This window comes from Canis lupus, chromosome 9, assembly GCF_011100685.1.
Source record: "Canis lupus familiaris isolate Mischka breed German Shepherd chromosome 9, alternate assembly UU_Cfam_GSD_1.0, whole genome shotgun sequence".
Lineage (NCBI taxonomy): Eukaryota > Metazoa > Chordata > Mammalia > Carnivora > Canidae > Canis > Canis lupus.
In genome coordinates, this window is record NC_049230.1 from 23,913,142 (window position 1) to 23,939,448 (window position 26,307).

Below are 26,307 nucleotides of genomic sequence, written 5' to 3' on the forward strand. Positions count from 1 at the left end.
CTTGGGTCAAAACTGCATGATCTAAACCTGTTTCTTTCACATATAATCCTTAGCAGTGTAATTACCTGGATGTAGTGAACATTTGACAAATTCAGGTAGTTGGCAATTATAGACAAAGTCAGCAAATTTATTTGCTTATCTAGTCTGTTTAGCACTTCACTCTTATGACTTGAATAATGTAAATCAGGTGTTCTCTCAAGTACTAAGGTAATTGATTGTGTTTGTTCAAGATGGTAGACATGGGGCATCCTGGGTGGCTCAGCGGTTTGGCGCCGCCTTCGGCCTGGGGTGTGATCCTGGAGGCCCAGAGTCAAGTCCCACGTCAGGTTCCTTGCATGGAGCCTGCTTCTTCCTCTGCCTGTGCCTGTGCCTCTCTGTGTCTCTCATGATTAAATAAATCTTTTTCAAAAAAATGGTAGACATGGTATAACACAATTATAAAATAGCCAGGTGGTATATTTGTGAAAACAGGATTTTTAAGCAGTTTCGTGTCTCTTTTACTTCTTGATCAGGTCATCTAGATGCACTCCTGAGGGGCTTGGTTCTGGGCAAACTAGGAAAAGCAGGACATAAGGCAACGTTAGAAGAAGCCCGTCGTCGGTTTAAGGACCACGTAGAAGGGAAACAGATTCTCTCCGCTGACCTGAGGAGTCCTGTAGGTTTTCATGATAAATAACCTTGATTTCTAAGTGACTGCATCATTCTATGTATAGTGTGAAATGTATTTAATGGTAACCAAAAATGACCTAAGTACTGACCCACAAATCTTGTCTGACTCTGATTTAATATCTGCTGTTTAAGTTTGTAGCCAGCTTCTCATTTGTTTAAAGTTTTTCAGACCACACTCTGGTGCTGAAAGGTGATCATCAGTGCACATTTCCCTGAGAGAGGTGATGTGTGCTGCTGTTACTTACTACATGCCATCTACCTTTCTGGTTTTCAATGTGGGCTCTAAGCTCTTTGCCACAATTTGTATGTAATATCCACACATAGCTTTCTGTCTGTTCTTTACATTAGACTATTTGAAACAAGATACATTTCATCAGATGCCTTCTTTTTTGTTCATGTATTCTCTTGTAGGTCTATCTGACCGTTTTGAAGCATGGTGATGGCACTACCTTAGACATTATGCTAAAGGTGAGTAAATTTGGAAAGGGCTCCCATTTTCTCCTATTGAACTTGGATTGACACAGAGATTATGAGCTTTAGGTGGTTAAAATGCTGAGCAAAAGAAATACTTGCGGATATGCATATTGCAGACAGGCAAATACTAAGAAACTATGGGAGGGGCACCTGGGTGGCTCAGTCAGTTAAACATCTGACTCTTGATTTTTGGCTCCGGTCATGATTCCAGGGTTGTTAGATGGAGCCCTGTGTTGGGCTCTATGCTCAGCAAGAGTCTGCTTAGGATTCTCTCTCTCTCTCTCTCTCTCTCAAAAAGAAAAGAAACTATGGGAGAAATATAAAATGTCTGTTCATACATACTATATCAATATGATGCCAAAAGTTACCTAATATTTTCACTTTCATAAGTTTATGCATCTTAAATCTAAAAACTGAAGTGTTCATTTTGATTAACACATTCTTAAAATGTTTCCCTTCAGTGTAAACTTACTAGGGTTCTTCCCATTTTAAAGAAAAGGTTTGTGTCTGTACTTAGAAAGGGGATAAATGATCAGGCGTCTCAAGGGTTTGAGCTTTGCCAGTGCCTTTTATGAATGGACAAGAAATTAATTGACCTGCTTGCATTGGCTCTGTAGTTTTCCCAGTGTGGTCAGCATATAATTAAACTGTAGGACAGCCCGGGTGGCTCAGTGGTTTAGCGCCGCCTTCAGCCCAGGGCAAAATCCTGGAGACCTGGGATCAAGTCCCACGTCAGGCTCCCTGCATGGAGCCTGCTTCTCCCTCTGCCTGTGTCTCTGCCTCTCTCTATCTCATGAATAAATAGAATAAATAGATAAAATCTTTAAAAATCTAAAAAAAATATTTTAAAATTTTTAAAAAATAAATAAAAGAAAAAAAATTTTAAAAAAAACTGTAGTACTGGGTCACCTGGGTGGCACCGTCAGTTAAGCGGCTGCCTTCAGCTCAGGTCTGATCCCAGGGTACTGGAATCAAGTCCCACGTTGGGCTCCCTGCTCATTAAGGAGTCTGCTTTTCCCTCTGCCCCTCCTCCTGACTCATGCATGCTCCCTCACTCTCTCTCTCTCTCAAATAAAAATTTTTAATTAATTAATTAATTAATTAATTAATAATCATCTCTGATACTAATGCTATGGAACAAGTGCTGTCTCCAGTCCCCCTGCCCATGTAGTTACCAATCTAAGAAATCACTTGACTATTCTAGTTGCATCAGAGATGAAGGGAGCTGAATCTATTACCATCAACTAAAATTTGCAAAATGTGCCTAGATACCTGAATTATCTGTCAAACCTATAAAGCCCATTCATTTAAAGACGTGTGTTTAAGGGGGAACAAACAGAACAAAAATGGGATAGGATGTTCTTTACTTTCATCTTTAATGGATTAAGAACACTTTTCTGGGGTGCCTGGGTTGTTCAGTTGGTTAAGCATCTGCCTTTGGCTCAGGTCATGGTCCCAGGGTCCCAGGATCAAGTCCCGTGCCCCTTCCCCCTGCTACTGATCTCTCCCGCTGGCTCTCTCATTATCTCTCTCTCTCAAATAAATAAAATCTTTAAAAGAAAAAAAAAGATACTTTTCTAATCTCAAGTGGATCAGAATTGCAAATCTAATTTCTAATTTTTTAGTTTTAAACATATTTAAATGATTAGAATATTTTGAAAAATAAAAAACTTTAAGAAACTCAAAATGTACCTCTTTAACTACTGATGTACAAGATTTTCCTTTCTAATAATATAAAAATTATACTTTGGTTTTACCTTTCAATTAAATGACATTGAAGTCCCTTCTCATTCTTAATATTCTATGAACCTATGCAATGTAAATTATTCATATGAAATCAGTATTTGTGGGTTTTGTCTTTTCCATCAAACTATGGAACAAAGTAGGGGTTCTGGAATTCTCGTGACAAATAACCTTGACATTTTCATGTCCTGGCATACATTAAAGAACTTACACTAGTATGTATATTTAATAAGTGTTTGCATCTATTTAACACAAGTGAGTTGGCTTTACTAATTCTGCTTTACTATAGGAAGAGCTCTAATGAAGGCCAAATTAGATTTCTTCAAGGAACCAGTTGATGGGAGATGAGGAGGATTGTTTTCTATCGGTAATTTAGGAATAATGAGGCAGGATAAAAAAAAATAATAACCTGTATTTCAAAGTGTATTTGGAACATAGTGTTATGGTGCCATCTAGTGGACTAGTGTAACAGGTTCTCCTCAGGGAAAACCATGCTTCCTGAAAGCCAGAGTTCAGACCTTGAATATTGGAGCTGGAAAGGACCTTAGAAGTTATCTGTCCACCCCATTCATTTTACAGATGGGGAAACGGAGATCTGGAGAGGTTAAGGACTTATTCAAGATCACACAGCTAGTTAGAGGCAAAACTGGGACTAGAAAACCCAAGTCTCCTGATTTCCTATTCATTTTACTTCACTGCTTCTCAAAAGAGTCCAAAGGAAATAAGAGGAAACTGGGACCTGTGATGGGGTCTACAGACACTGGTCAGTTTAAAATCTTCAGTGGGACAAAAGGTCAAGAGAGTCTATAGATTAAGTTGTCTTAGAAAGGTATCTCATATTTCCTTCTAATTCTAATTTTTAAATGTATAATGTTTTGCTTCTGATGATTAAAAAAAAAGACTTGATATATTCATTACGGAAGATTTAGAGACTAGAAAAGTAGAAAGAAAATAAAACTTACCTGTAATTTAAAAAATTTTTAAAGGTCACAAAACAGCAGATATAAGATGATCTTATTTCCAATTTGGTAATGTACCTCTCATAATAATTTAGTTTTTTCTTTATGCTTCTCTGTTTTCCTCATTTTCTGCATTTGGCATGTGCTGATTTAAAAATGTGATGCTACAGAATCCCACTTGATCAGATGGGATTAATGAATCCCACTGAATGAATTAATATTAACATTTATTTTTTACTATTAGAAATTAAGTTGATGACCTTCAGTGATATTAGTGATGATTAGTTTGTTCATCTAACATAGAACATTAGGCAGACATCATACCCGTCAGATCTTGATGTTAAACTGCTCAGAACTGATGACAAGCCATTCACATCTCTTACATTTAGTGACGTACTGTAATGGCATATGACAACTATAGTGCCTGCCTGAACATCTTGAATAGTTATTGTATTTTGTTAATTTCATACTCTGCAGTCACAGCCAGTGAGAACATAGAGCAAAAGTATCACCTTATTGAGGGAAAAGCTCACATAAGCATTTGCATAACTTCTAGGGGAGAGTTAACTGTGTCTCTATCCTTATTTTTTCACTGTAGCTCCACAAACAAGCAGATATGCAAGAAGAGAAAAACCGAATTGAAAGAGTCCTTGGGGCTACTCTTTCACCTGAATTGATTCAGAAAGTCCTCACGTTTGCACTTTCAGTAAGTCACAATGAAAACTTCTTATGGAGGGTGTTGTAACCCACTGATCTGTGGCAACTGTCTTTGATTCAGTGTCTTCTTGATCTGCTTTAACCTTAAACTAAGGCTTCCTCTTCATCTGGGGAAAATGAAATGGGCTTCTGTTCTTCTGTTACTGACCTATCTCCCTCTAATGTTAAGAATCAGAATACTTGGAAGCAGAAATAAACTGGAAAGGCTATTTATCCCTGTAACTACTTTGTCTCTTCCTTTCTTTACCCAGTAGGAACCCAAGCAAGTATCTATTGAGCAGCCTGTTTATACTTCTCTCAGTGCTTCATTCTCAATTTGGCTGGTCTTTAGGTGAAACATCAGCCTCTTTGCTGGAAGCTTCTGGTGCTAGTCATTCCTAAAACAGAGAATGAGGGTCTTCAGTGTAATTGCTTGGGTACCTCAAACGCATCTGCTCTTTCTTGTATCAGAAGATGTTTTGAATACAAGTAGACTTTTAGTTCTCTTTCTGTTTTTAGGAAGAGGTACGTCCACAGGACACTGTATCGGTAATTGGTGGAGTAGCTGGAGGCAGCAAGCATGGAAGGAAGGCTGCTTGGAAATTTATAAAAGACAACTGGGAAGAACTTTATAATCGATACCAGGGAGGATTCTTAATATCCAGACTAATAAAGGTATGTGAAGATTTTTATTTTGAATAGCTGGTTTATCATGGATGTTATTTAGAGACATCCATGATTCACTAGGCTTATAGATTACATTCTTTGCTGTTTGAGAGTTTCTTTTTTTTTTTTTTAAAGGTTTCTTTAAATAGTTATTAGCTTTATTAATGGGCTTATCCATCACCCATCCTGCATCCTCTAGAATATTCTAAAGTTGGGAGAGAATAGAATGATTCATTTTTAGAGTAAATGGAATTTAATTCCTAGCCTCTTGCATTTACTATACACCGTTGTTTTTTCAGCTATCAGTTGAGGGATTTGCAGTTGATAAAATGGCTGGAGAAGTTAAGGTAAGCAAAGTGCTGTTTACTTTTTATTTTTCAAGCTAGTAAGTAAAAACACTAATGAACCAAATTGTAATCATACAGTGTTGGGCTAATGTTGTATTAATCCTTGTTTTTGCTTGGAAAAAGACAGATAGGGTTGTGTCTTTAATGCTTGAAGAATATGGGTTTGGAATCATCTTTGAGGGCATCGAAATATGGTTGAAAGAACGTGGACCTTGGAATCAGTTGATATGAATAGGATTCTGTGCCCTACCCTATGTTAACTATGTGACTTCAAGCAAGTTTTTAACCTCTGTGAGCTTCCTGTGTCTTCTCATCCATAAAATGAGATGATAATAAAATTGTTATTTAAAGTAACTAACATAGTGGGACTGGAACAGAATAGTAGGTCCTTGATAATGGTTCTTGTTTCCTTTCTAATAACCTTCATAGGTCTGTCATATGCACAGGGAGACCAGGTGCTATGTAGGGACTCTTAGCCTTTACAAAGGATAATAATTATGTAATGAAGTTCAGCATTTGAGGAACAAATCTACACTGATTAGGAACATCTTAACTTTAAGCCTTCCATTGCATTTAATTGGGAAGTACTTTTGAAGTGTCACTTTCGCCTTCACCTTCTTGGAGGCAATGGGGTTATGAGGTGTGAATTCGGAAGTTCTGAGAGCTATAATGTTACTTCATTCACTCTGCAAACCATTGCTAGGAATAAGATTTTAAGATTTCAGATCTTGGGATGCCTGGGTGGCTCAGCGGTTGAGTGTCTGCCTTCGGCCCAGGGCGTGATCCTGGAGTCCCAGGATCCAGTCCCACGTTGGGCTCCCTGCATGGAGCCTGCTTCTTCCTCTGCCTATGTCTCTGCCTCTCTCTCATTCTCTCTCTTTAAAAAAAAAAAAGATTTCAGATCTTGAGAAAACAGTGAAAGACTTGATCTCTGCCTTCATTTAGTTTACATCGTATATTATGCAAACAGTTCCTTTATCGTAAAGGATATACATACTCTGAAGGAGAAGTATATATATTGGATTTGGATGGAAAGGGCAGTGAGTGGCCAAGCTGAGGCTGGTTAGATAGGTAGAGGCCAGACTATGGAGGGCCTAGTAATCCATATTAAAACTTTCCTAATATGGGACACCTGGGTGGCTCAGTGGTTGAGCATCTACCTTTGGCTTGGGGAATGATCCTGGGGTCCTGGGATTGAGTCCTGCATCAGGTTGTCCGAGGGGAGCCTGCTTCTCCCTCTGCCTGTGTCTCTGCCTCTCTGTCTCTGATGAATAAATAAATAAAATCTTAAAAAAAAAAAACTTTCCTAATAGTGGAAAGCCCTTGAATTACTTATAAACAGTGAGGAGTTAATGTGATATGTATGATAAAAATTTCAGTCTGGCTGCAGTGTGGAATGGGGAAGGGAAGATGTTGATGCTAACTCTTCAAGCAAGAATGATAAAGTAGCTTGAGGGAAATGGAGTAATGAAATCCAGGGGCTTGATTTTGTTAATCTTTAATTCAACAAATATTTACTCTGTGTTGTGAACATACCTGGCAGAGGAAGAAGAAAGAGTCGAGGATAATTCCCTAATTCCCAGGTTTCTTATTATGTAAATAGTAGTGCTATTTGTTGAGATGGAATGAGGGGAAGTCCTGTATCTTACTCAGGCTCTAAGGAGCCTTGGAGCAGGAGCCATTGTCATCTTTGTGAATAAAATAAGGTTATTGATTTCTAAAAGTTACAGACTTAATTAATCTGATGAATTAGTCATTCTCACTTTTACACCTGTGATGACTAGTTCAAAGTAAAGACCCCCCATCCTTTTGCTGGTTGGTGTTTAAAAGCTGCTTTGTTTTCATTTTTTTAGATTTTATTTATTTCAGAGAGAGAGTGAGACAGTGTATAGGAGGAGGGGCAAAGGGAGAAAATAGAATCTCAAGCTCACTCCCCACTGAGCATGGAACCCAACTCAGGACTTGATCCCAGAATCCCAAGATTGTGACTTGAGCCTAAATCAAGAGTCAGACACTTAACCAACTGAGCCACCCAGGTGTCCCAAGAGTTGCTTTGTTTACTGTGAAATGTAGTATACTTCATTAGAAAATAGTTTTATTGTATGAAAAATGTGAGTCTCTGGAGCAGCAATCAGACCTTTCTAGTTTTATCATCCTTCACAAATTAATCTCTATTAGAAGCAGCCTGAATGTGTTTTGAGTCTTTAAGGACTCTGCCTACCAACTATTATGTTAACAGTTTGTGTAGGTTTCTCTTAAATCTTCTGGAGTAAATATTTTCTCATAAATGAGAAAACGGAGCAGTTAATTTACTCAAAGTCATAGGATAATACATGATTGAGCCTAGATTTGAGTCCCAAGCCTAATTCCAAAACCTACACTAACTACTAATGATGAATCAATCTAAAAGAAAGGCGATAGATTCTATCTCTTTATTAACTTTTGGTTCTATTTTAAGCATATATTTGGAGAAGAATTCCTGTATTCAGGTCCAAGGAGCTGCTTGTTTTCTTTTAGCCTTGGAATGGCAGTGGTATATTTTCATGATTGAAACTTTTTTTTTTTTTTTATGATAGTCACACAGAGAGAGAGAGAGAGAGAGAGAGAGAGAGGCAGAGACATAGGCAGAGGGAGAAGCAGGCTCCATGCACCGGGAGCCTGATGTGGGATTTGATCCTGGGTCTCCAGGATCGTGCCCTGGGCCAAAGGCAGGCGCCAAACCGCTGCGCCACCCAGGGATCCCTGATTGAAGCTTTTGAATCCCTTACAGATGAGTGTTTTTTCATGACCTGTGATATTATTACATTCTTACTATTGCTAGTAATGATCCTGCATTCTGGGCTGTTTTATAACAGGCTTTCTTCGAGAGTCATCCGGCTCCCTCAGCTGAACGCACCATCCAGCAGTGTTGTGAAAATATCCTGCTGAATGCTGCTTGGCTAAAGCGAGATGCTGAGAGCATTCACCAGTACCTCCTTCAGCGAAAGGCCTCACCACCTACAGCGTGAGCCCTTAGGCGCCACCACTGCGGTTCTGCTGCTTGGCTGTGGGGGGGGATAAGGTGGGGCTACCGAACAGCTGATTCACATGCCGAGAATTTGGAGTCTTCTTTCAAACCAGTGGGGGTTGGACAATGAATGTAGTTAACTGGTTCCTGCTCACACTCCAGAATTAAATTCTATTGAAAAAAGGAAAATCAGCAATTCAGCAAAAAAATAAAAATACAAATAAAAAATAAAAAATGTAAATATGATAGTAATAAAATAGAGCATAACGAAACTGTGAAACTTCCCAAAGCCTTGTCAGTGGTTAAAAGTATTTAACACTCTCCTGTTCATGACAGATGTTCTGTTTTTATAACCTACCAAAAGGAAACTAGAGGCTTCTGGGTGAAGAAGATTTTTTTGTGAAGTGGGTTCTGCAAGCAGCCTGCAAGCCAAGGGTAGTGTCCATTGCTGGGAATGGTTAAACATGAAAGGCTGATAGCTGGTATAACATAGAGTCTGTGCATAAATCCAAGTGTTTTGGTTTTGGTTTTGGGGTTTTTTTTTTTTTTTCCCCCTGGGGATTTTTGTTCTGTTTTGTTTAGTCCTTTTTTTTTTTTTTTTTTTTTTTTTTTTTGGCATGGGGACTGATCAGGAAGATGTATTTTCCTGCATAACTCAATCTGAACCAAGGATCGTAATTCTCCATGCCTTCCCTTCTGTGTGATACCCACCCCTGGCCAAAAAAAGAAGAAAAAAATGTTAAAAAAAAAACCAAACCTATCCTGGTCTGGGTTTTTTCCTCCTCTTAGTTCCACCCCCAACCTCCACCCCCGGTGTCCTTCTTAGAGATAAAGAAATAATAAGGAAACATCTTTTATAGCCACATTAAATAAGAGAAACTGATATACATTTATTTTTTCTTTCTTTTTTAAGATAACTTTTAAGAACCCTGAGATGCAGATAGGTGAGACATAGAAACAAAAGGGTTTTCAGCCAGGCTGTCCTGAAGGAATTATTCTGCTTTTTAAAAAAAAATAAAAAATAAAAAAAGGTCTTAGTCGTCCGACAGGCCAATGGTTAAACCTCTTCGTGACAGTATCAACACTGGTTTCTCCTGCTTCATCGTGGACATGTGAGAAGCCAGTGGCAACCACTGCAGGGCCATGTATTAGTGGTGACTGGATAGAGCAGCAAAGACCACAGCCTGTGTGTGCCACTCTTTGCTTTAACAGAGTATCCTACTAACAAGCCTGGCCTACCTGATCCAGTGAGTTTTAACTCTACACCTCATTGCTTTCCTCTGCCCGACCTTTTTTTCCTTTTCTTTCTTTTTCCTCTTCTTTTTATTTTTCTTTTTAAAAATATTTGTTTTGTGTTATTAACAGGTATTTCATATTTGGTGTGGCTTAACTGTATTTCAGAAGGTCATCAGATTGTGAGACTGCTTCCTTGAAACATTTTTGTGCTATTGTTTTAAAAAAATAATAATTAAAAAACAGTTGGCGTTAATAAAAATGTCAATGTGAAATTGATGTCCTGATTTCTTTTATTCTCTTTAATAAGAAACTATAAATTTTTCTTCCATTTACTAGAATTATAAGAAATTTTACCACCAGGATTTTTTTGAGTCTTAAGAAAATCCAGTTTCTGAATTCCTTAATGATTAATACCTAAACAGAAAAATCCTAAGATTCCTTCTAAATTCATTCTGGATGCTCAGAAATCTCTTAGAGATCCTTAGAGTCAGGATTCAGGAGTTAACTTGAGACTTACCAGTACTCATTTTTGAGGCTTTCCTGTCCAGGGACCACTCTCAGCACTGGTGGACGCCATCTAGGCATGAGCAAAGGAGGGACACCAGAAAGATGGAGGGGGGAAAAATCTGCTTTATTAAAGAACTCAAAAGGTACCTGGCTGGATTGTGTGACTTTTGATCTCTGGGTCCTGTGTTCAAGCTCCATGTTGGGTGTGGATCTTTCTTAAAATAAAAAACATTAAAAAAAAAAAAAAACTCACAAGTTTATAATTAGAAGTTCTAGAAAGAAGGTATTTCAGTTTCAGCATCCATGCAAGTTTTGTGTTTAATAGTGTTCTAGAAGGAATTCTAGAAAGAAGGTATTTCAGTTTCAGCATCCATGCAAGTTTTGTGTTTAGTAGTTTGAATTATGCTGGGGCAGAGGTTGTGCAGGAGATCTTCAATGTCCCCTTCAGAGCTGCTCTCCATTCTGTTCTGTGCCCCAGAAGCAGTTGGCCCATATGGACTGCATTAACTGCTCCTTTGTCCTCTGACTTCATGGGTTGTGTTGATTCAATTAGTAATACCTTCAAGCTCAAAAGGCACATTCTCCAGGTTTTGTCATCGTCAGGTGACATCGCCAGAAAACACTGGTTTTCTGTGTCCTTTTACCAAAGACCACATCGACCACATCTCCCATTAAGCAGCCCTCTTGAGCTTCTAGCTCCTTCACTTTGCCTCTTCAAATCTAGGGATGGAGAGGACTATTCCCTTACTAGCTCTGGATTACTCCATTATTCCTTGTTCCCTCCCTCCCACCCCGAACTCTGTCCATGTTTTTGTACATAGTCCCTTTATCAAACCTTCCTCAAGTTACCCAATTCGAATGTGTTCTGTCTTTTCTACAGATGTCTTGACTGATTCTGGCGCTGGAGTCTGATGAGTTGGGTCTCTGAAGGTCTTAATTCAACCTTTTTGGTGTCAGATGTTTTAATTTATTGTTTGTTCCAAATAGCTCCCTACCAGGTAATACTCTCATTTTACAGATGAGACAGCAGGCTCAAAAAATTTAGGTGAAGTTCTACAACAAATAACTTAGAACCAGTGGTCAGCCCAAGCTCACTGGCCCTGAAACTTGTGTTCTTCTTGCCAATTACCATGTCTCCACAATTAGAAGATCATACAGTCAGACTGGGTCCAGGCAACAGTTTTAAAGATATTGAATGATTTTCCTTTAACCCTAAAGCTTGGTTAAAATTTTTAGTAGAAATCCGAAAGTTGGAAAGAAAGACAAATGTGGGGTACCTGGCTGGTTCAGTCAGTAGAGCATGTGATTCTTGATCTCTGGGTCATGAGTTCAAGCTCTGCATAGAACCTACCTAAAATTTATTTTCAAGAAAAAAAAAAAAAAAAAAGATGGATGTGTTGATATTTCCTATAGAAAATTTTATATTATTTTGTATTAATGGGAAGCAGTAAAGCTTTTCAGAATACTATGCAGTGGATGAATTCTTAGACTTACAGTTTCTAAGAATGGGTTTCAGGAAGCAAGGAGCCCCTGGAAATTAATTGTAAAGAATGTATCTCTGTAGTGTGCCATTTAAGGGGCATGAGAGTTCTGTAGCTTTAAATAATTCTTTCAATTCTTTTACCCAAACAGGCCCTAGAATATAATCAGAAAGATTTGGAGCCACATTTGTAGGGTTAGTGATTATTTTTCCTAGCAGGGCAGAAATTAAAAAACAAGCTTTTGGTAATCTATTTTTAGCACTAAACCTACACTTAGAGATAGCCTCATTTTTGACTGGATAATAAATCTCTCACTACATACTGGCTTTAGGCCTCAGAGTTGTTTAATTTTTTAAAAGAGTGTCTTCTCTTTTGTGATAATACAAAAACTTACCCAAGATGGACTGTGCCTTCTTATACCACCCTTGGTGGACACTGACTGGTCAAGGTGTTTGGTTTCAAGCACAAGTATGAGATAGGAGACCCTGATGTTAATAAAACATTAGGCCAAGCAACTGTTTTCCCTCAGAAACCAAATCAGAGGACTGGTTTTTCCACCAGTACGTATGATGGCAAATGTGATAGATGGCAGGGTCAGAGGAAGGAAAGTTTATTGGGTTGTTAGTGCCACTTGCAAAAACAAAAACAAGTCTGGTGGCCCCTGCAGTTCCATTGCTGGTATCTGGCAGCTGTAGCTTTCTTTCACCATTGAACTTCAGGTTCCAACATTGGGCTAGAATTAGCAACAGAAGAGAAACATACTATTAATCTATGCTTTCTCAGGGAAGTTGCCAGCGGCTGACAGCAGACATGCTATACACCAATTAAAATGACTACCAGAAAGAAAAAATAAATAAATCTTGCCATAGTTTGACCATACCAGTATGGTCCTCTGAGACACCTGCCATTCCCTCCACCCTCAACCAATCTTAACCTTTATCTTTTTGGTTTTGTTTTTTTGGTTTTTTTTTAGATTTTATTTATTCATGAGAGACACACACACACACACACACACACACACACACACACACAGAGGCAGAGACACCGGCAGAGGAAGAAGCAGGCTCCATGCAGGGAGCCTGATGTGGGACTCCATCCCAGGTCTTCAGGATCATGCCCTGGGCTGAAGGCGACGCTAAACCGCTGAGCCACCCAGGCTGCCCAACCTTTATCATTAATTTGATAAATTGTGCAGGGATGTTACATTACACTGCAATTTCATCCCACTCTATTAGGGGTTGATTATCTACTTTGTATTATGTATGCTAATCTTATGGATATTCTCTTTTTAAAAAAAAAAAAGATTTTATTTATTCATAGAAACAGAGAGAGAGAGAGAGAGGCAGAGACACAGGCAGAGGGAGGAGCAGGCTCCTTGCAGGGAGCCCGACATTGGACTTGATCCCAGGTCTTCAGGATCACACCCCTGGCTGCAGGTGGCGCTGCGCCACCGGGGCTGCCCTGGATATTCTCTTTTTAATGTCCTATTATTTATACTTCTACAAATGAAGTTAAGAAAACTATACTGAATGGCTAATAGGTTTAATGGACTAATGGTCTAATGGTTTAATAGGAGAACATAGAACTTTTCTTATAAGAAAAAGTACGGGGAATCCCTGGGTGGCTCAGCAGTTTGGTGCCTGCCTTCGGTCCGGGGTGTGATCCTGGAGACCCGGGATCGAGTCCCATGTCAGGCTCCTGCATGGAACCTGCTTCTGTCTCTGCCTCTCTCTCTCTCTCTCTCTCTCTCTCTCTCTCTCTCTCTCTCTCTCCCTCCCTCATGAATAAATAAGATCTTTTAATAAAAAGAAAAAGTACAAGACATTTAAAGTAGTTGACATGAATGAGATGATTATTGCTTTTTTAAAAAGATTCATTTATTTTAGAGAGCATGAGCAGGAGAGGCAGAGGGAGAGAGCTTCTCAAGCAGACTCCCTACTGAGTGTGGAGCCTGACACAGGTTCAATCTCATGACCCTGAGATCAGGGCCTAAGTCGATAGCAAGAGTTGGATACTTAACTGGCTGAGCCACCCAGGCACCCCAATTGTTGCTTTCTTAGTAGGTCAGTTCCCTCTTCTATGAATAGAGCACTGAAAGGTCAAGGGAATATAGAGGGTTGTGGTAGGATGAAGTTAATGCCAGTGCGTTAAATACCTTCTCTCACTTTGTTCCTTTTCTTTTTTTTCTACTCCCTTCACCACCACCCTTTGGGGTTTCTGGCAACCACCAATCTGTTTTCTGTATCAGTGAGCTTGTTTTTTGTTTTGTTTTGTTTTGTTTTTTAAGATTTCACTTTTTAAAAAATTTTTATTTATTTACGATAGTCACACAGAGAGAGAGAGAGAGTCAGAGACACAGGCAGAGGGAGAAGCAGGCTCCATGCACCGGGAGCCCGACATGGGATTCGATCCCGGGTCTCCAGGATCGCGCCCTGAGCCAAAGGCAGGCGCTAAATCGCTGCGCCACCCAGGGATCCCAAGATTTCACATTTAAGAGGAATCACTCAGTATTTGTCTTTCTCAATCTGACTTAATTTTACTTAGCATAATACCTTTGAGGTCCATCCATGTTGTCACAAATGGCAAGATTTCATTCTTTTTTATAGCTGAGTAATATTCTGTGTGTGTGTGTGTGTGTATGTGTGTGTGTGTACACACTACAATTTATTCATCCATCCATTGATGGACACAGATTGTTTCTATATCTTGGCAGTTGTAAATAATGCTGCAATGAACACGGGGTGCACATATCTTTTGGAGTTAATATTTTCATTTTCTTCAGATAAATAACCAAAAGAGGAATTGTTAGATCATATGGTTGTTCTATTTGTAATTTCTTGAAGAACTTCCATACTGTTTTCCATAGTGGGTGTACCAATTTATATTCCCAACAGTGCACAAGGGTTCAATTTTCTCCACACCCTCACCAACATTTGTTATTTCTTGTCTTTTTGATACTAGGCATCCTGACAGGTGTAAAGTGAAAGCCCAATGTGGTTTTGATTGTATTTTACTGATGATTAATGATGTTGAGCATCATTTCATGGGTCTGTTGGCCATCTGCATGTCTTTGGAAAAATATCTATTCAGATCTTGTTCCCATTTTTTTTTAAGATTTTATTTATTTATTCATGAGGGAGAGAGAGAGGCAGAGACACAGGCAGAGGGAGAAGCAGGCTCCATACGGGCAGCCTGACATGGGACTCGATCCTGGGTCTCCAGGATCAGGCCCTGGGCTGAAGGCGGTGCTAAACCGCTGAGCCATCGGGGCTGCCCTTGTTCCCATTTTTAATTAGATTATTTGTGAGGTCCTTTTTGCTATTGATTTGTATGAGTTCTTTATATATTTTGCCCCTTATCAATACATGATTTGCAGATATTTTCTTCCATTCAGTAAAGTTTGCCTTTTTGTTTTTTTGGTTTCCTTTGCTGTACAGAAGTTTTTTATATGACGTAGTCCCACTTATTTATTTTTGCTTTTCTTGCTTTTGCTTTCGGTGTTGGGTTAAAAAAAACATTGCCAGGACCTATGCCAACTATGTTTTCTTCTGGTTTTATGGTTTCAGGTGTTATACCTTTAAGAAGTCTTTAATCCACTTTGAGTTAATTTTGGTGTATGGTGAAAGTCATCAAATTTCATTCTTTTGCATGTGGCTTACTATTTTCCCAAAACTGTTTATTGAACAGACTGTCCTTGCCCTATTGTATATTCTTCACTCCTTTGTTATAAATTGACCATATATAAATGGGTTTATTTCTGGGCTCTTAATTTTGTGTTATTTATTTATTTATTTATTTATTTATTTATTTATTTATTTATGATAGACAGACAGAGAGAGAGAGAGAGAGAGGCAGAGACACAGGAGGAGGGAGAAGCAGGCTCCATGCCGGGAGCCCGACGTGGGACTCGATCCTGGGACTCCAGGATCGCGCCCTGGGCCAAAGACAGGCGCCAAACCGCTGAGCCACTAGGGATCCCTGGGCTCTTTATTTTGTTTCATTGATCTGTGTGTCTGTTTTTATGCCAATACCGTATTGTTTTAATTTTCATACCTTTGTAATATAGTTTGAAATCAGGATGCCTTCAGCTTTGTTCTTTCTTGAGATAGCTTTGGCCATTTAGAGTTTCTTCACTCCTCTAACAGTAATAGAGTATACACATGAGCTTTGTGAAGACGTGACTTAATCAAGCTCTCTTGATTACCAAATCTGGTCTGTTTCCTGCCCCTGCTGACACTGTTCATCCCAGCAAATGGAAGGTTCTAGAACTATGTGTCCAAGTACAGTAACCTCTAACCATATGTAACTACTATGTTTAAATTCAAATAAGTTAAAAATTAAGTTTTACATTTCAAGTATTCATTAGCCACATAGGGCTAGTGGCCAACTATATTGGGCAGCACAGGTATACATCATATTCAATCATTGGAGAAAGTTCTGTTGAACCACCCTGTTCTACATGAAGTGTATGCAAGTGTATTTTTTGTTTATGGTAGAAAATAGTTACATAATAGATGTTCCTCTTTACCAGCCTCACTGTAACATTGCTCTTCATCTAAGAACATTGTATCACTAACTCCTATCCACTTAAAATTTTGTTTACAAATGTAATACATACTCATTTTCTAAATTTTGAAGGAAAGGGGATCCCTGGGTGGCTCAGCCGTTTAGCGCCTGCCTTTGGCCCAAAACGTGATCTTGGAGTTCCAGGATCAAGTCCCACATCGGGCTCCTTGCATGGAGCCTGCTTCTCCCTCTGCCTCTCTCTCTCTCTCTCTGTGTCTCTCATGAATAAATAAATAAAATCTTTTTAGAAAGAAAAGAAAAAATAAATTTTGAAGGAAAAAAATGACTACCTCTTCTTATAAACCTGCCTCCCAAAGGCAGTCCTGATTACAGATGAGTTTGGGAAATATTCTTCCAGCTATGTTTTTACACTCTACTTTATGCATTTAATTATTCTTATTTTTTAAAAAAATTTTTAGGGGACCTCTGGGTGGCTCAGCAGTTTAGCGCCTCCTTTTGGCCCAGGACATGATCCTGGAGTCCTGGGATCGAGTCCCACATGGGGCTCCGGGCTTCTCCCTCTGTCTATGTCTCTGCCTCTCTCTCTCTCTCTCTCTCTCTCTCTCTCTCTCTCTCTCTCTCTCTCTCTCTGTGTGTGTATCTCATGAACAAATAAGACCTTTAAAAAATTTTTAAACATATTTATTTGAGAGAGAGAGCAAGAACATGAGCATGAGCAAGGGGGGTGCAGAGGGACTCCCTACAGAGCAGGGAGCCAGACGTGGGACTCCATCCCAAGACTCTGGGATCATGACCTGAGCTGAAGGCAGACACTCAACCACTGAGCCACCCAGGTACCCGCATTTAATTCTTTTAATAATGAAGACAGCCTGTGCTCCTTTTGCATGTTCTCCTTTGTAACCCGGGGGATGCATTTTCAGTCTTTTCCTTAGGAAGCTAAGTGTGCTGGGCTCAGACCTGTGACCCGTGATGTTATGCTCTAAGTCATGAGGCTAATCACCAGAGATGACTTGAGAACAAATGAACAGTTGGCAAATGCGTACCTTGAGAAGCATTTCTTCCTTGTTTAGATTCACTGATTCCTGAGTGTTTTCCAGCCTGACTGCCTAATGCTAAATGCCAGTTTTGTGGAATGCACCCATTTGAGGAATGTGGCTTTAAGCTCCTAGCTCAATTAGTTTAAGTGGTTCATGAATTCACTCGGTGTTCTTTCCTCACTGGAGATATGAACTGCACTATATTTGGAACTAACATTTGCAACCCTATCCACTGCCGCCTGGGTGTTTAGTTACGAATTTTGGTTATCACCATTAACTGGATTTAGGAAGTTATATAGTGATGGGTTTCACAGCTTTGTTGAGGACAGATGTAACTGGCTTGGGGGGCAGGGGAGGAAAAGAAGAAACAAGTGCCCTTCTCACAGATTGCAACCAACAGGGACTTTAGCTCGCTGCAGTTGTTGAAATGAGGCCATGAGTTCCTCCCACTGGGCCCTGCTTACCTGCTGAATGCCTGCCTCGTGAGCCTGAGCAACTGTGTTACTTCCACTCTTGTGCTTGCACCGTTAATTTGACTGTGCCTCACTGCTTCCAACAAATAAATGTGCCATCCATCTATAAACGACTCAAGTGTGCACCAAACCAAGGTGACACCTGAGAGAGGAACAATCTGGGTACCTTTAAATCTCCCTATCATCTGGTGATCCACAGTTGCCCACCCCAAATACGATGTTGGGCAGGGGGTTCTCAGAGGTATGTGAGCATCATGGAAACAATACAAGAGGTGAGAACAGCACCAGCCTTTTCTAGTAATTATCAAATAATACAGTGGTACTGTGTTCTAACCTCACAACCTGCTATGTGATGTGGGAGATATGCTTTTTTTTTTAAGTAGGCTCCACACCCAGCATGGAGCCCAACGCAGGGCTTGAAGCCATGATACTGAGACCGTGACCTGAGCCGAGATCAAGAGTCAGACGCTCAACCAACTGAGCCACCCAAGTGCCTCAAGGGAGGTGTGCATTTTGATCCCTACTCAAAGGAATGATGAAATACCCTGAAATATTAGTGAAATTGGTTATTGAAATAGCAGAAAAAGCCTGTCAGAAAAGCCCAATGGAACTGGACTGCAGGGCAATAAACAAGGCAAGATTCTGATCCATTATTTCCATGGCTATGGAATCCAGACATCAGGCAGCAGTTACAAAAGCTTTCAGTTCAAAACGATATTGTACTAGGCACTGAGGCTACAGAATCTAATAAGGCAAATTTGGTCTCTGCCTCATAGAGCTTACAATCTAGCAAGAACAAGAAACAGTGAAAGTACTAAGTGTGATGAGTCTTTGGAACAGGAGTACAGGGTGACATAAGGGGACATTACTAGGAATGTCCTCAGGAAAGTCTCCCATGAAAAAATGATGTTAGGGGCGCCAGGGTGGCTCAGTTGGTTAAGTGTCTGCCTTTGGCTCAGGTCATGATCCTGGGGACCTGGGATAGAACCCTGCATTGTTTAGTGAGGATCCTGCTTCTCTCTCTTCTCTGCCCTTTCCCCCTGCTTACGCTCTTTCTGTCAAATAAATACAATCTTTAAAAAATTATTTAAAAAGAAAAAAATGATGTTAAACGGGGGCCTAGAAGATGAGGAGTTGCTAGCCAGGCAAAAAGGAGAGGGAACAGTGTTCTAGGCAGAAAAAAATAGCATATGTAATGGGCCTGTGGCTGAAAAGAACCTGACCTATTTAAGGAACCAAAAGAAATCCAGAATAGCTGAAACAAAGAGAACTCTTGAGAGGTGGTGGAAGAGAAATCTGGAGAGGTAGGCCCGGGCCAAACTAGGGAGGTAGTCCGACCACATTAAAGATTCCACACTGGGGTGCCTGGCTGGCTCCATCAGTAGAGTGTGTGGCTCTTGATCTCAGAGTCATGAGTTCGAGCCCCATGTTGGGCATAGAGATTACTTTAAGAAAAGAGAGAAAGAAAGAAGAAAGAAAGAAAGAAAGAAAGAAAGAAAGAAAGAAAGAAAGAAAGAAAGAAAGAAAAATAGAAGAAAGAAGAAGAAAGGAAAGGGAAAGAATTCCTTCTTTCTGCTTTCTTCCTCTTCCTTCCTGCCTTGCTTCCTCGCTTCCTTCTTCCTAAGGCCTTCCTTCCCCAGTTCCAAGATTCCATACTTTAGGTAAAGGACAACAAGAAACCATGAGTTTCTGCATCTGTACAATGAGAATAATAATACTCCCTCACAGAGTCACCAAGGAACAAAATGAGAATACAAGTGAAAAATCTTTAGTACTGTAGGAGAACTACTGACATAATATCCGTAGTAGTAATAATATGCTGGGCCACCTTCTTCAGTAATAGAATAGTCAAACCCCCCCCTCTAAGTGGGAAGATGAAATAATCCATAAAACCCTGACTTCCTCAGGGAACTGATGGAAAGGTCAGAAGTTTATTTCGGTCGAAATTTCCAGCGTGGTGTTCATGAAGCCCAGGGATGAGCTCAGTTGTTTGGAGCAGGATCACACCATTTATGGCCATGTGTATTTCCCAACTCCATACCAACTCCCAACACCACTTCCAGAAAAGATCAGCATTCTGCTTCCTCAAACCCACCAGAGCAGAACCACTCAGACACCCTGGCCTCTTCTAATCAGAGCTTGGGTCCAGCATCTCGTAGGTCAGCTTCTGTAGGAACTGCTATCATTAAAACACATCATACTCCTCTGAGCATGGCAATAATCATCCCACTTAGCACCTGTGTTACATTTTAGGAAAATTTCAACACCTTTCCAAATCTGTGACATTTTATTCCTATGACACTTCTGCAAAGTAGGTACAGCAAAACCTCAGGACGGATGCAAAGCCTGGGGTCACTTCTCCAATGTGCCCAGCACTGATATACCACCACGGGGGACTTAATGGTTCATTTTGGGCCATTTCTTCCCTTCCTGAAACATAGTAACTATTACCCAGGTGCAGAAGGGCAGAGCTTCTACAGGCGCTGAGGCCCCATTACCACAAATCTCTTCCCAGCTCTGGCTGGACAAACCAGACACAACTCTTCCCTGGAGGTAACTGACTACCTTAAATGCTCCACAGCACAACACACCAAAGGTTGCAGACTTGTCTTTTCTCTTTGACCTACATAATACTTTTTAAAATCTTTTTGAAAATTTAAATGCCAAGTTTTTAAATATATTTCATTTGTTTATTCATGAGAGACATAGAGAGAGGGAGAGGCAGGGCCCCTCCCCCCACAAGGAGCCTGATGCAGGACTCGATCCTGGACCCTAGGATCACGCCCTGAGCCAAAGGTAGACACTCAACCACTGAGCCACCCAGGCGTCCCTTAAATGCCAGTTTTTAAAAACTCACACTTGGGGGACACCTGGGTGGCTCGGCAGTTGAGTGTCTGCCTTCAGTTCAGGTCGTGATCCCAGGGTCCTGGGATCAAGTCCCGCATCGGGCTCCTCATGGGGAGCCTGCTTCTCCCTCTGCCTATGTCTCTGCCTCTCTCTATGTGTCTCTCATGAATAAATAAATAAAATCTTTTTAAAAAGTCACATTTGAGGGTTGCCTGGGTGGCTCAGCAGTTGGGTGTCTGCCTTTGGCTCGCGGCGTGATCTTAGGGTCCAGGATCGAGTCCCACAAGGTTCCTGAGTGGTGCTTGGGTGACTGGCATCCTCCAACCCCACCCCCCACCCTCACCCCCAGAAGGTGAGGTATCTTGGCTACTTTGCTGAGAGAGCGGTGGAAGAAGGTGCAGGAGAGCTGGGAGCCAGAGGTGACGTGCCTGCAGGAGGAAATCCCACCTGGTGGTCCCAACACTGCAGCTGTGCCCCCACCGGGAAGGAAGGTGACTTGCCCCACCTATGGTGGCAACACTGTGACCAGGCCCCCAGGAGCAGCCCATGTAGACGGAGAGAAGACACTGCACCAGGCAGTCAAGCTTGCAAGGGAAATAAGTTACATATACACACTTGCCCTAATAAAAATAACTCAACATGGGATGGATAGATTAATTAATTAATTAGCTAATTAATTGCATTACTGGAATCACAATTTTGGTTGTACACCCAAAAGAATGGAAATAGATATGTACACACCCGTGCTCATTCATGGCAGCATTATTCACAATAGCCAAAAGGTGAAAGCAACCCCAGAGTCTTTTTTTTTTTTTTCTTTACATACTGGAGTTTTATTTTGAAGTAAAATAATGAATTTGGATAATATTGGCATTATAATTTTGTTGTATTTTAACAATTAACATTATATCTATTTGCATATGTTCTGTAATACCTTTCAGTAAAATTTTAAAGGATTTAGGATGGTTTGAGTTTTTTTTTTTTTTTTAAGATTTTTTTTTTTTTATTGGGATGCCTGGGTAGCTCAGTGGTTGAGCGACTGTCTGGCTCAGGGCATGATCCTGAGTCCAGGGATTGAGTCCCACGTAAGGGCTCCCTGTGAGGAGCCTGCTTCTCCCTCTGCCTATGTCTCTACTTCTCTCTGTGTGTCTCTCATGAATAAATAAATACAATCTTTTTAAAATTTTTATTTATTTATTTGAGCGAGCCGGAGAGTGCACAGGTTGGCAAAAAGGATGGAGAGTGATGGAGAAGCAGACTCCTTACTGAGCAGGGGGCCACCAGCAGGGCTTGATCCCCATCTGTTGAGGGATGAAAGGATAAACAAAATGTGGTATATACATTAACAGTGGAATATTATTTAGCTTTAAAAATGAAGGAAATCCTGACACAGGCTACAACATAGATGAACCTTGAGGACATTATACTAAGTGAAATAAGCCAATCACAAAAAAGCATACACTGTATGATTTCATTTACATCAGGTATCTAAAGTCAGAAAGTGGGAATGGTGGTGGTTGCCAATGGCTGGGGCGAAGGCAATATGGGGAGTTGTTGTTTAGCAGATACAGTTTCAGTTTTGCAAGATTAAAAGGTCCTGAAGAAAAAAAGAGAAAAAAAGTTCCAAAGATCTGTTGTACAACAGTATGAATATATTTAACACTACTGAGCTATATTCTTAAAAATGGCTAAGATGATAATTATTTTAACCATGATTAATTTTTTTAAATGCATCACTGGAAGGCACCCCGCCTGGGTGGCTCAGTCAAATAAGCCTCTGACTCTTGATTTCAGCTCAGGTTGTGATCTCAGGGTGTGAGGTCAAGCCCCACATGGGACTCCATGCTGGGGGTGGATCCTGCTTGGGATTCTCTTGAGATTCTCTCTCTCTGCTCCTCCCCCAGCCCTCTCTCCCAAATAAATAAGTAAATAAATGCTGGGGGCGGGGGGGGGGTGGGTAGTATCAGTAGGGGATGGGCAAAATGGGTGAAGGAGAGTGGGAGATACAGGTTTCCAACTATGGAATAAATCCCCGAGGGGACTGAAGTTCCAGTGTGGGGAGCATAGTCAGTGTAGTATTGCAGTAGCGCTGTGTGGTGACAGGTGGTAGCTGTCCTCCACTTGTGGTGAGCACAGATTAGCGAATCACTATACTTATACTTTACACCTGCAACCAATGCAACATTGTGTCAATTACACGTTTAAAAAAATTTACATGAAATAATAAATCAATTAATAATTAATTGATTAATTAATATTGGAAGTGCATCACTGGGTGTCAGGAGACCTTGGTTCCACTAGAGGCGTTAACACTGACTTCAATGGCCTTGAGCAAGGCACTCTCTGGAACTCAGATCCTTTTTGGCAAACTGGAAGGGTGGAAGAGATGATAATAAAAACACCAACCTCGGGCACCTAGGTAGCTCAATGGTTGAGTCTGCCTTTGGCTCGGGTTGTAATCCCAGGGTCCTGCTTCTCCCGCTCCCTCTGCCTATGTCTCTGCCTCTTTCTCTGTGTCTCTCATGAATAAATAAATAAAATCTTTTTTAAAAACCCACACAACTTCAGTGCTGGGCAGACCGATGTGGACAGGGTTGTGTGAATAATCAAACATTCTGGACAGAAATGGTCACCATCTCAAGCTGTGTTTTCTGTGGCGACTCAATAAATCTTAGGTTTAAAAAAGGAAGAAAACAAGCAAGCCAGCCATCCAGCCAGCCAAGATCTGTGTTAGGCGCCAGAACCTTACACAGAAAGAACAAGAGGCTGCCCTCAAATCACTCATAGTCTAGTAGAAAAATAAAAACAGAACTAGAAAAAAAAATTGCAATATAACGTGTTAAGGGTCAGTCTAACATGCTGAATGCAAATATATATGACTTATCTTCCCTATAATGGGACGAACATTGGGTATAAACAGTGATATGTTGTTTGGATAAATCAAAAGGTCCTAAATTAGAGGTGGCTGGCTGAGTTGGTAGAGCAGGAGATGCTCGATCTTGAGGTGATGAGTTCAAGCCCCACACTGGGCATGGAGCTTACTTTAAAAAAAAGTTCTAAAAAAAAAAAAGTTCTCAAATGAGTTAGCAGAACATAAATTTAAAGCTTCAATCTTTTACAAGTGTTTAGTTTTTAAAAAGAAAAAAAAGGTATGTATGTATGTATACTTTTGTCCACAGCCTTTTGCTTAGACCCAATTTTCTGATGGCCATTTTGATTCAATGATTCAATTTGTGAATGTATTAATTCACTAATTGGAATTAACTAACTCAATTCCTGTTTAACCAAAAGAAGCCCAGGATACCTGGAACAGAGAGAGTTCCTGCCGGCTGGCATACAGTCTGCAAGGAGGAAAGCCCATGTGTGTTGGGGTTGGTGGAGATTAGTATAGTCAGTTTACACAATCATGCCTCTGTAAATATTATTCCCAGTCAAGCTGTTTAGTCTACTATGATTAAGTTTTGTTTCTTTTGCAGGCCTTTAAAAAAAAACTTTCCTTGAGTTAATTATTAATAAAAAAAAAACAAATTCATTTATATTTGCTCAGTTTCCCATGTCCCTGTAATGAAATCATCCTCTACCATCACTAAAAGGGTATATTTTTCTTCTATTCATTTCATCTTATTCTTGGAGACATCCTTTCTGGGGCCTCCTGTCTTCCTGCCCCAATCTCAGCTGATTACTCTCTAGGCCTGCTGCCAAGCCATCTGTCACCCTGGGATGTCCCTTCATCATCATCTTGGGGATTCTCTTCCTTTCTCACCTATGTTGAATATTCTGTTTCCAGGATCACACATCTTCCTGTGTCTTGATTTTTTTTTCTCAGTTTGGTGTGCCATATCCTCCAAGAGGTTTCCTGAGAAAGCGTCCATGGGTAGGAAGTAAAGTTTTTAAGATTTCACGTGTCTGAAAATGTGCTTACTTTACTAATCCAGTCTTTGGCTCATTTGTAAAATTATGGGTTGTACATAATTTGAAAGTGTTCCTCCACTGTCTTCCAGCATGGCTGATGAGAAGCATGGCACCATTCTGATTATTTTTCCTTTGAATGTGACCTGGTTTCTTATCTCTGGGAGGTTTTGATAACCTTCCTCTATTTACTCACTGATCCAAAATGTCATGATTTCTTTTTCATCCATTATGTTGGGCACTCAGTGGGCCTCTCATTCTGGACATCTAGACCATTCAGTTCCGAGATGGTTTCTTGAATTATGCCTTCAACGCTTTCTCTCCATTGTTCTCTGTAACTCTTCTGAGTTGCATATGAGTCCTCCTGGAATACCTTTAGCTTTTAAAAATCCTTTCATGACTATTTTCTTTTTTCTTTTAAGTAGCCTCTGCACCCAGCATGGGGCTTGAACTCTGAGATCCTGACCCTGAGATCAAAACCTAAGCTGAGATCGAGAGTGGGACACTTAATCAACTGAGCCACCAGGTGCCCCTTATGTTTATTTTCTGGCTTTTTTTTTTTTAAGGCTATTTCCTCAATTTTATCTTCCAACATTTTGATTGAAGTTATTGGTTTTCGTATTTTTAGATCTGTTTTATTCCCTAATGTTCTTTATTTGTTTGTTTTTTAAGATTTTATTTATTTATTCATGAGAGACACAGAGAGAGAGGTAGAGACATAGGCAGAGGGAGAAGCAGCCTCCCCATGGGGGAGCCCATGTGGGACTTGATCCCAGGAACCCGGGATCATGCCCTGAGTCAAAGGCAGATGCTCAACTGCTGACCCACCCAGGCATCCCCCTAATGTTCTTTTTAAATAACCTTCTGTTCTTGTTTCATGGATGCAACATCTCCTTCTCTCTTTGAGAATATTTATCTTTCTTTAGAGAGATTTTATTTATTTATTTGAAAGAGAGAGAGCATAAGCCAGGGGAGGGGTAGAGGGAGAGAAAGAGGGAGAAGGAGAAGCATACTCCCTGCTGAGCAAGGAGCCCGATGCAAGGTTCAATCCCAGGACTCAAAGATCGTGACCTGAGCTGAAGTCAGATGCTTAACCTACTGAGCCACCCACATGCCACTATCTATTTTTTTTAAGTTTAGATTTTGTGGGATTCCTGGGGGGCTCAGCGGTTGAGCGCCTGCCTTCGGCCCAAGGCATGATCCTGGAGACCTGGGATCAAGTCCCACATCGGGCTCCCTGCATGGAGCCTGCTTCTCCCTCAGCCTGTGTCTCTGCCTCTCTCTCTCTCTCTCTGTCTCTCATGAATGAATAAATAAATAAAATCTTTAAAAAAAGTTTAGATTTTGTTTTGTTCTGTTCTCCGTGCCATTACCATGTTCCCCAATTTCCCTTTAATCTTGTTTCTTTGTTTGGTTTTTGTCTTTTATGTTAGTTTTTCTAACTAGTTTTGTCTAGTTTTGTCTTTTATGTTAGAGTTTCTTCAATTACCAAGTTATCCTTGACAGTCTATTCATGATTAAGACTGAGGCACTAAAATTGTCTGAAAGTTCTGTGTTCATGAAACAGGGCTTCTCAGTTGGTGAGCCTGACCATACTGAGCTGATTTTCACAGGGGACTCTAAGCTCCTAATATCTGTAGTGGGTTGAATGGTGGCCCCCCAAAAGATATGTCTACATCCTAATCCCCATAACCTATCAATATGACCTTATTTGGAAAAACAATTTTTG

General features: G+C 40.4%; 1 protein-coding gene and 1 long non-coding RNA gene across 4 annotated transcripts in view; one reads left to right on the forward strand and one right to left on the reverse strand.

The window, feature by feature from the left end:
• Window positions 1-10,073, forward strand: part of NPEPPS (aminopeptidase puromycin sensitive) — a 106,108-nt gene extending 96,035 nt beyond the window's left edge. For all 3 annotated transcript variants that reach the window (XM_038547513.1, XM_038547512.1, XM_038547514.1), the window contains exons 18-23: window positions 513-655; window positions 1,081-1,137; window positions 4,444-4,551; window positions 5,061-5,216; window positions 5,507-5,554; window positions 8,410-10,073. In XM_038547513.1, the coding sequence (XP_038403441.1) occupies window positions 513-655; window positions 1,081-1,137; window positions 4,444-4,551; window positions 5,061-5,216; window positions 5,507-5,554; window positions 8,410-8,562 (665 nt within the window). In that variant the 3' untranslated portion in view covers window positions 8,563-10,073. The remainder of the gene's footprint in view (window positions 1-512; window positions 656-1,080; window positions 1,138-4,443; window positions 4,552-5,060; window positions 5,217-5,506; window positions 5,555-8,409) is intronic.
• A 2,306-nt stretch (window positions 10,074-12,379) lies between these two features.
• On the reverse strand, window positions 12,380-18,803 carry LOC111097362. The gene is made up of 2 exons (XR_005364435.1): window positions 17,814-18,803; window positions 12,380-12,518 (listed from the first exon to the last, which is right to left on the reverse strand). It is a non-coding gene; the product is annotated as an uncharacterized LOC111097362 (long non-coding RNA).
• Window positions 18,804-26,307: the final 7,504 nt, after the last annotated feature.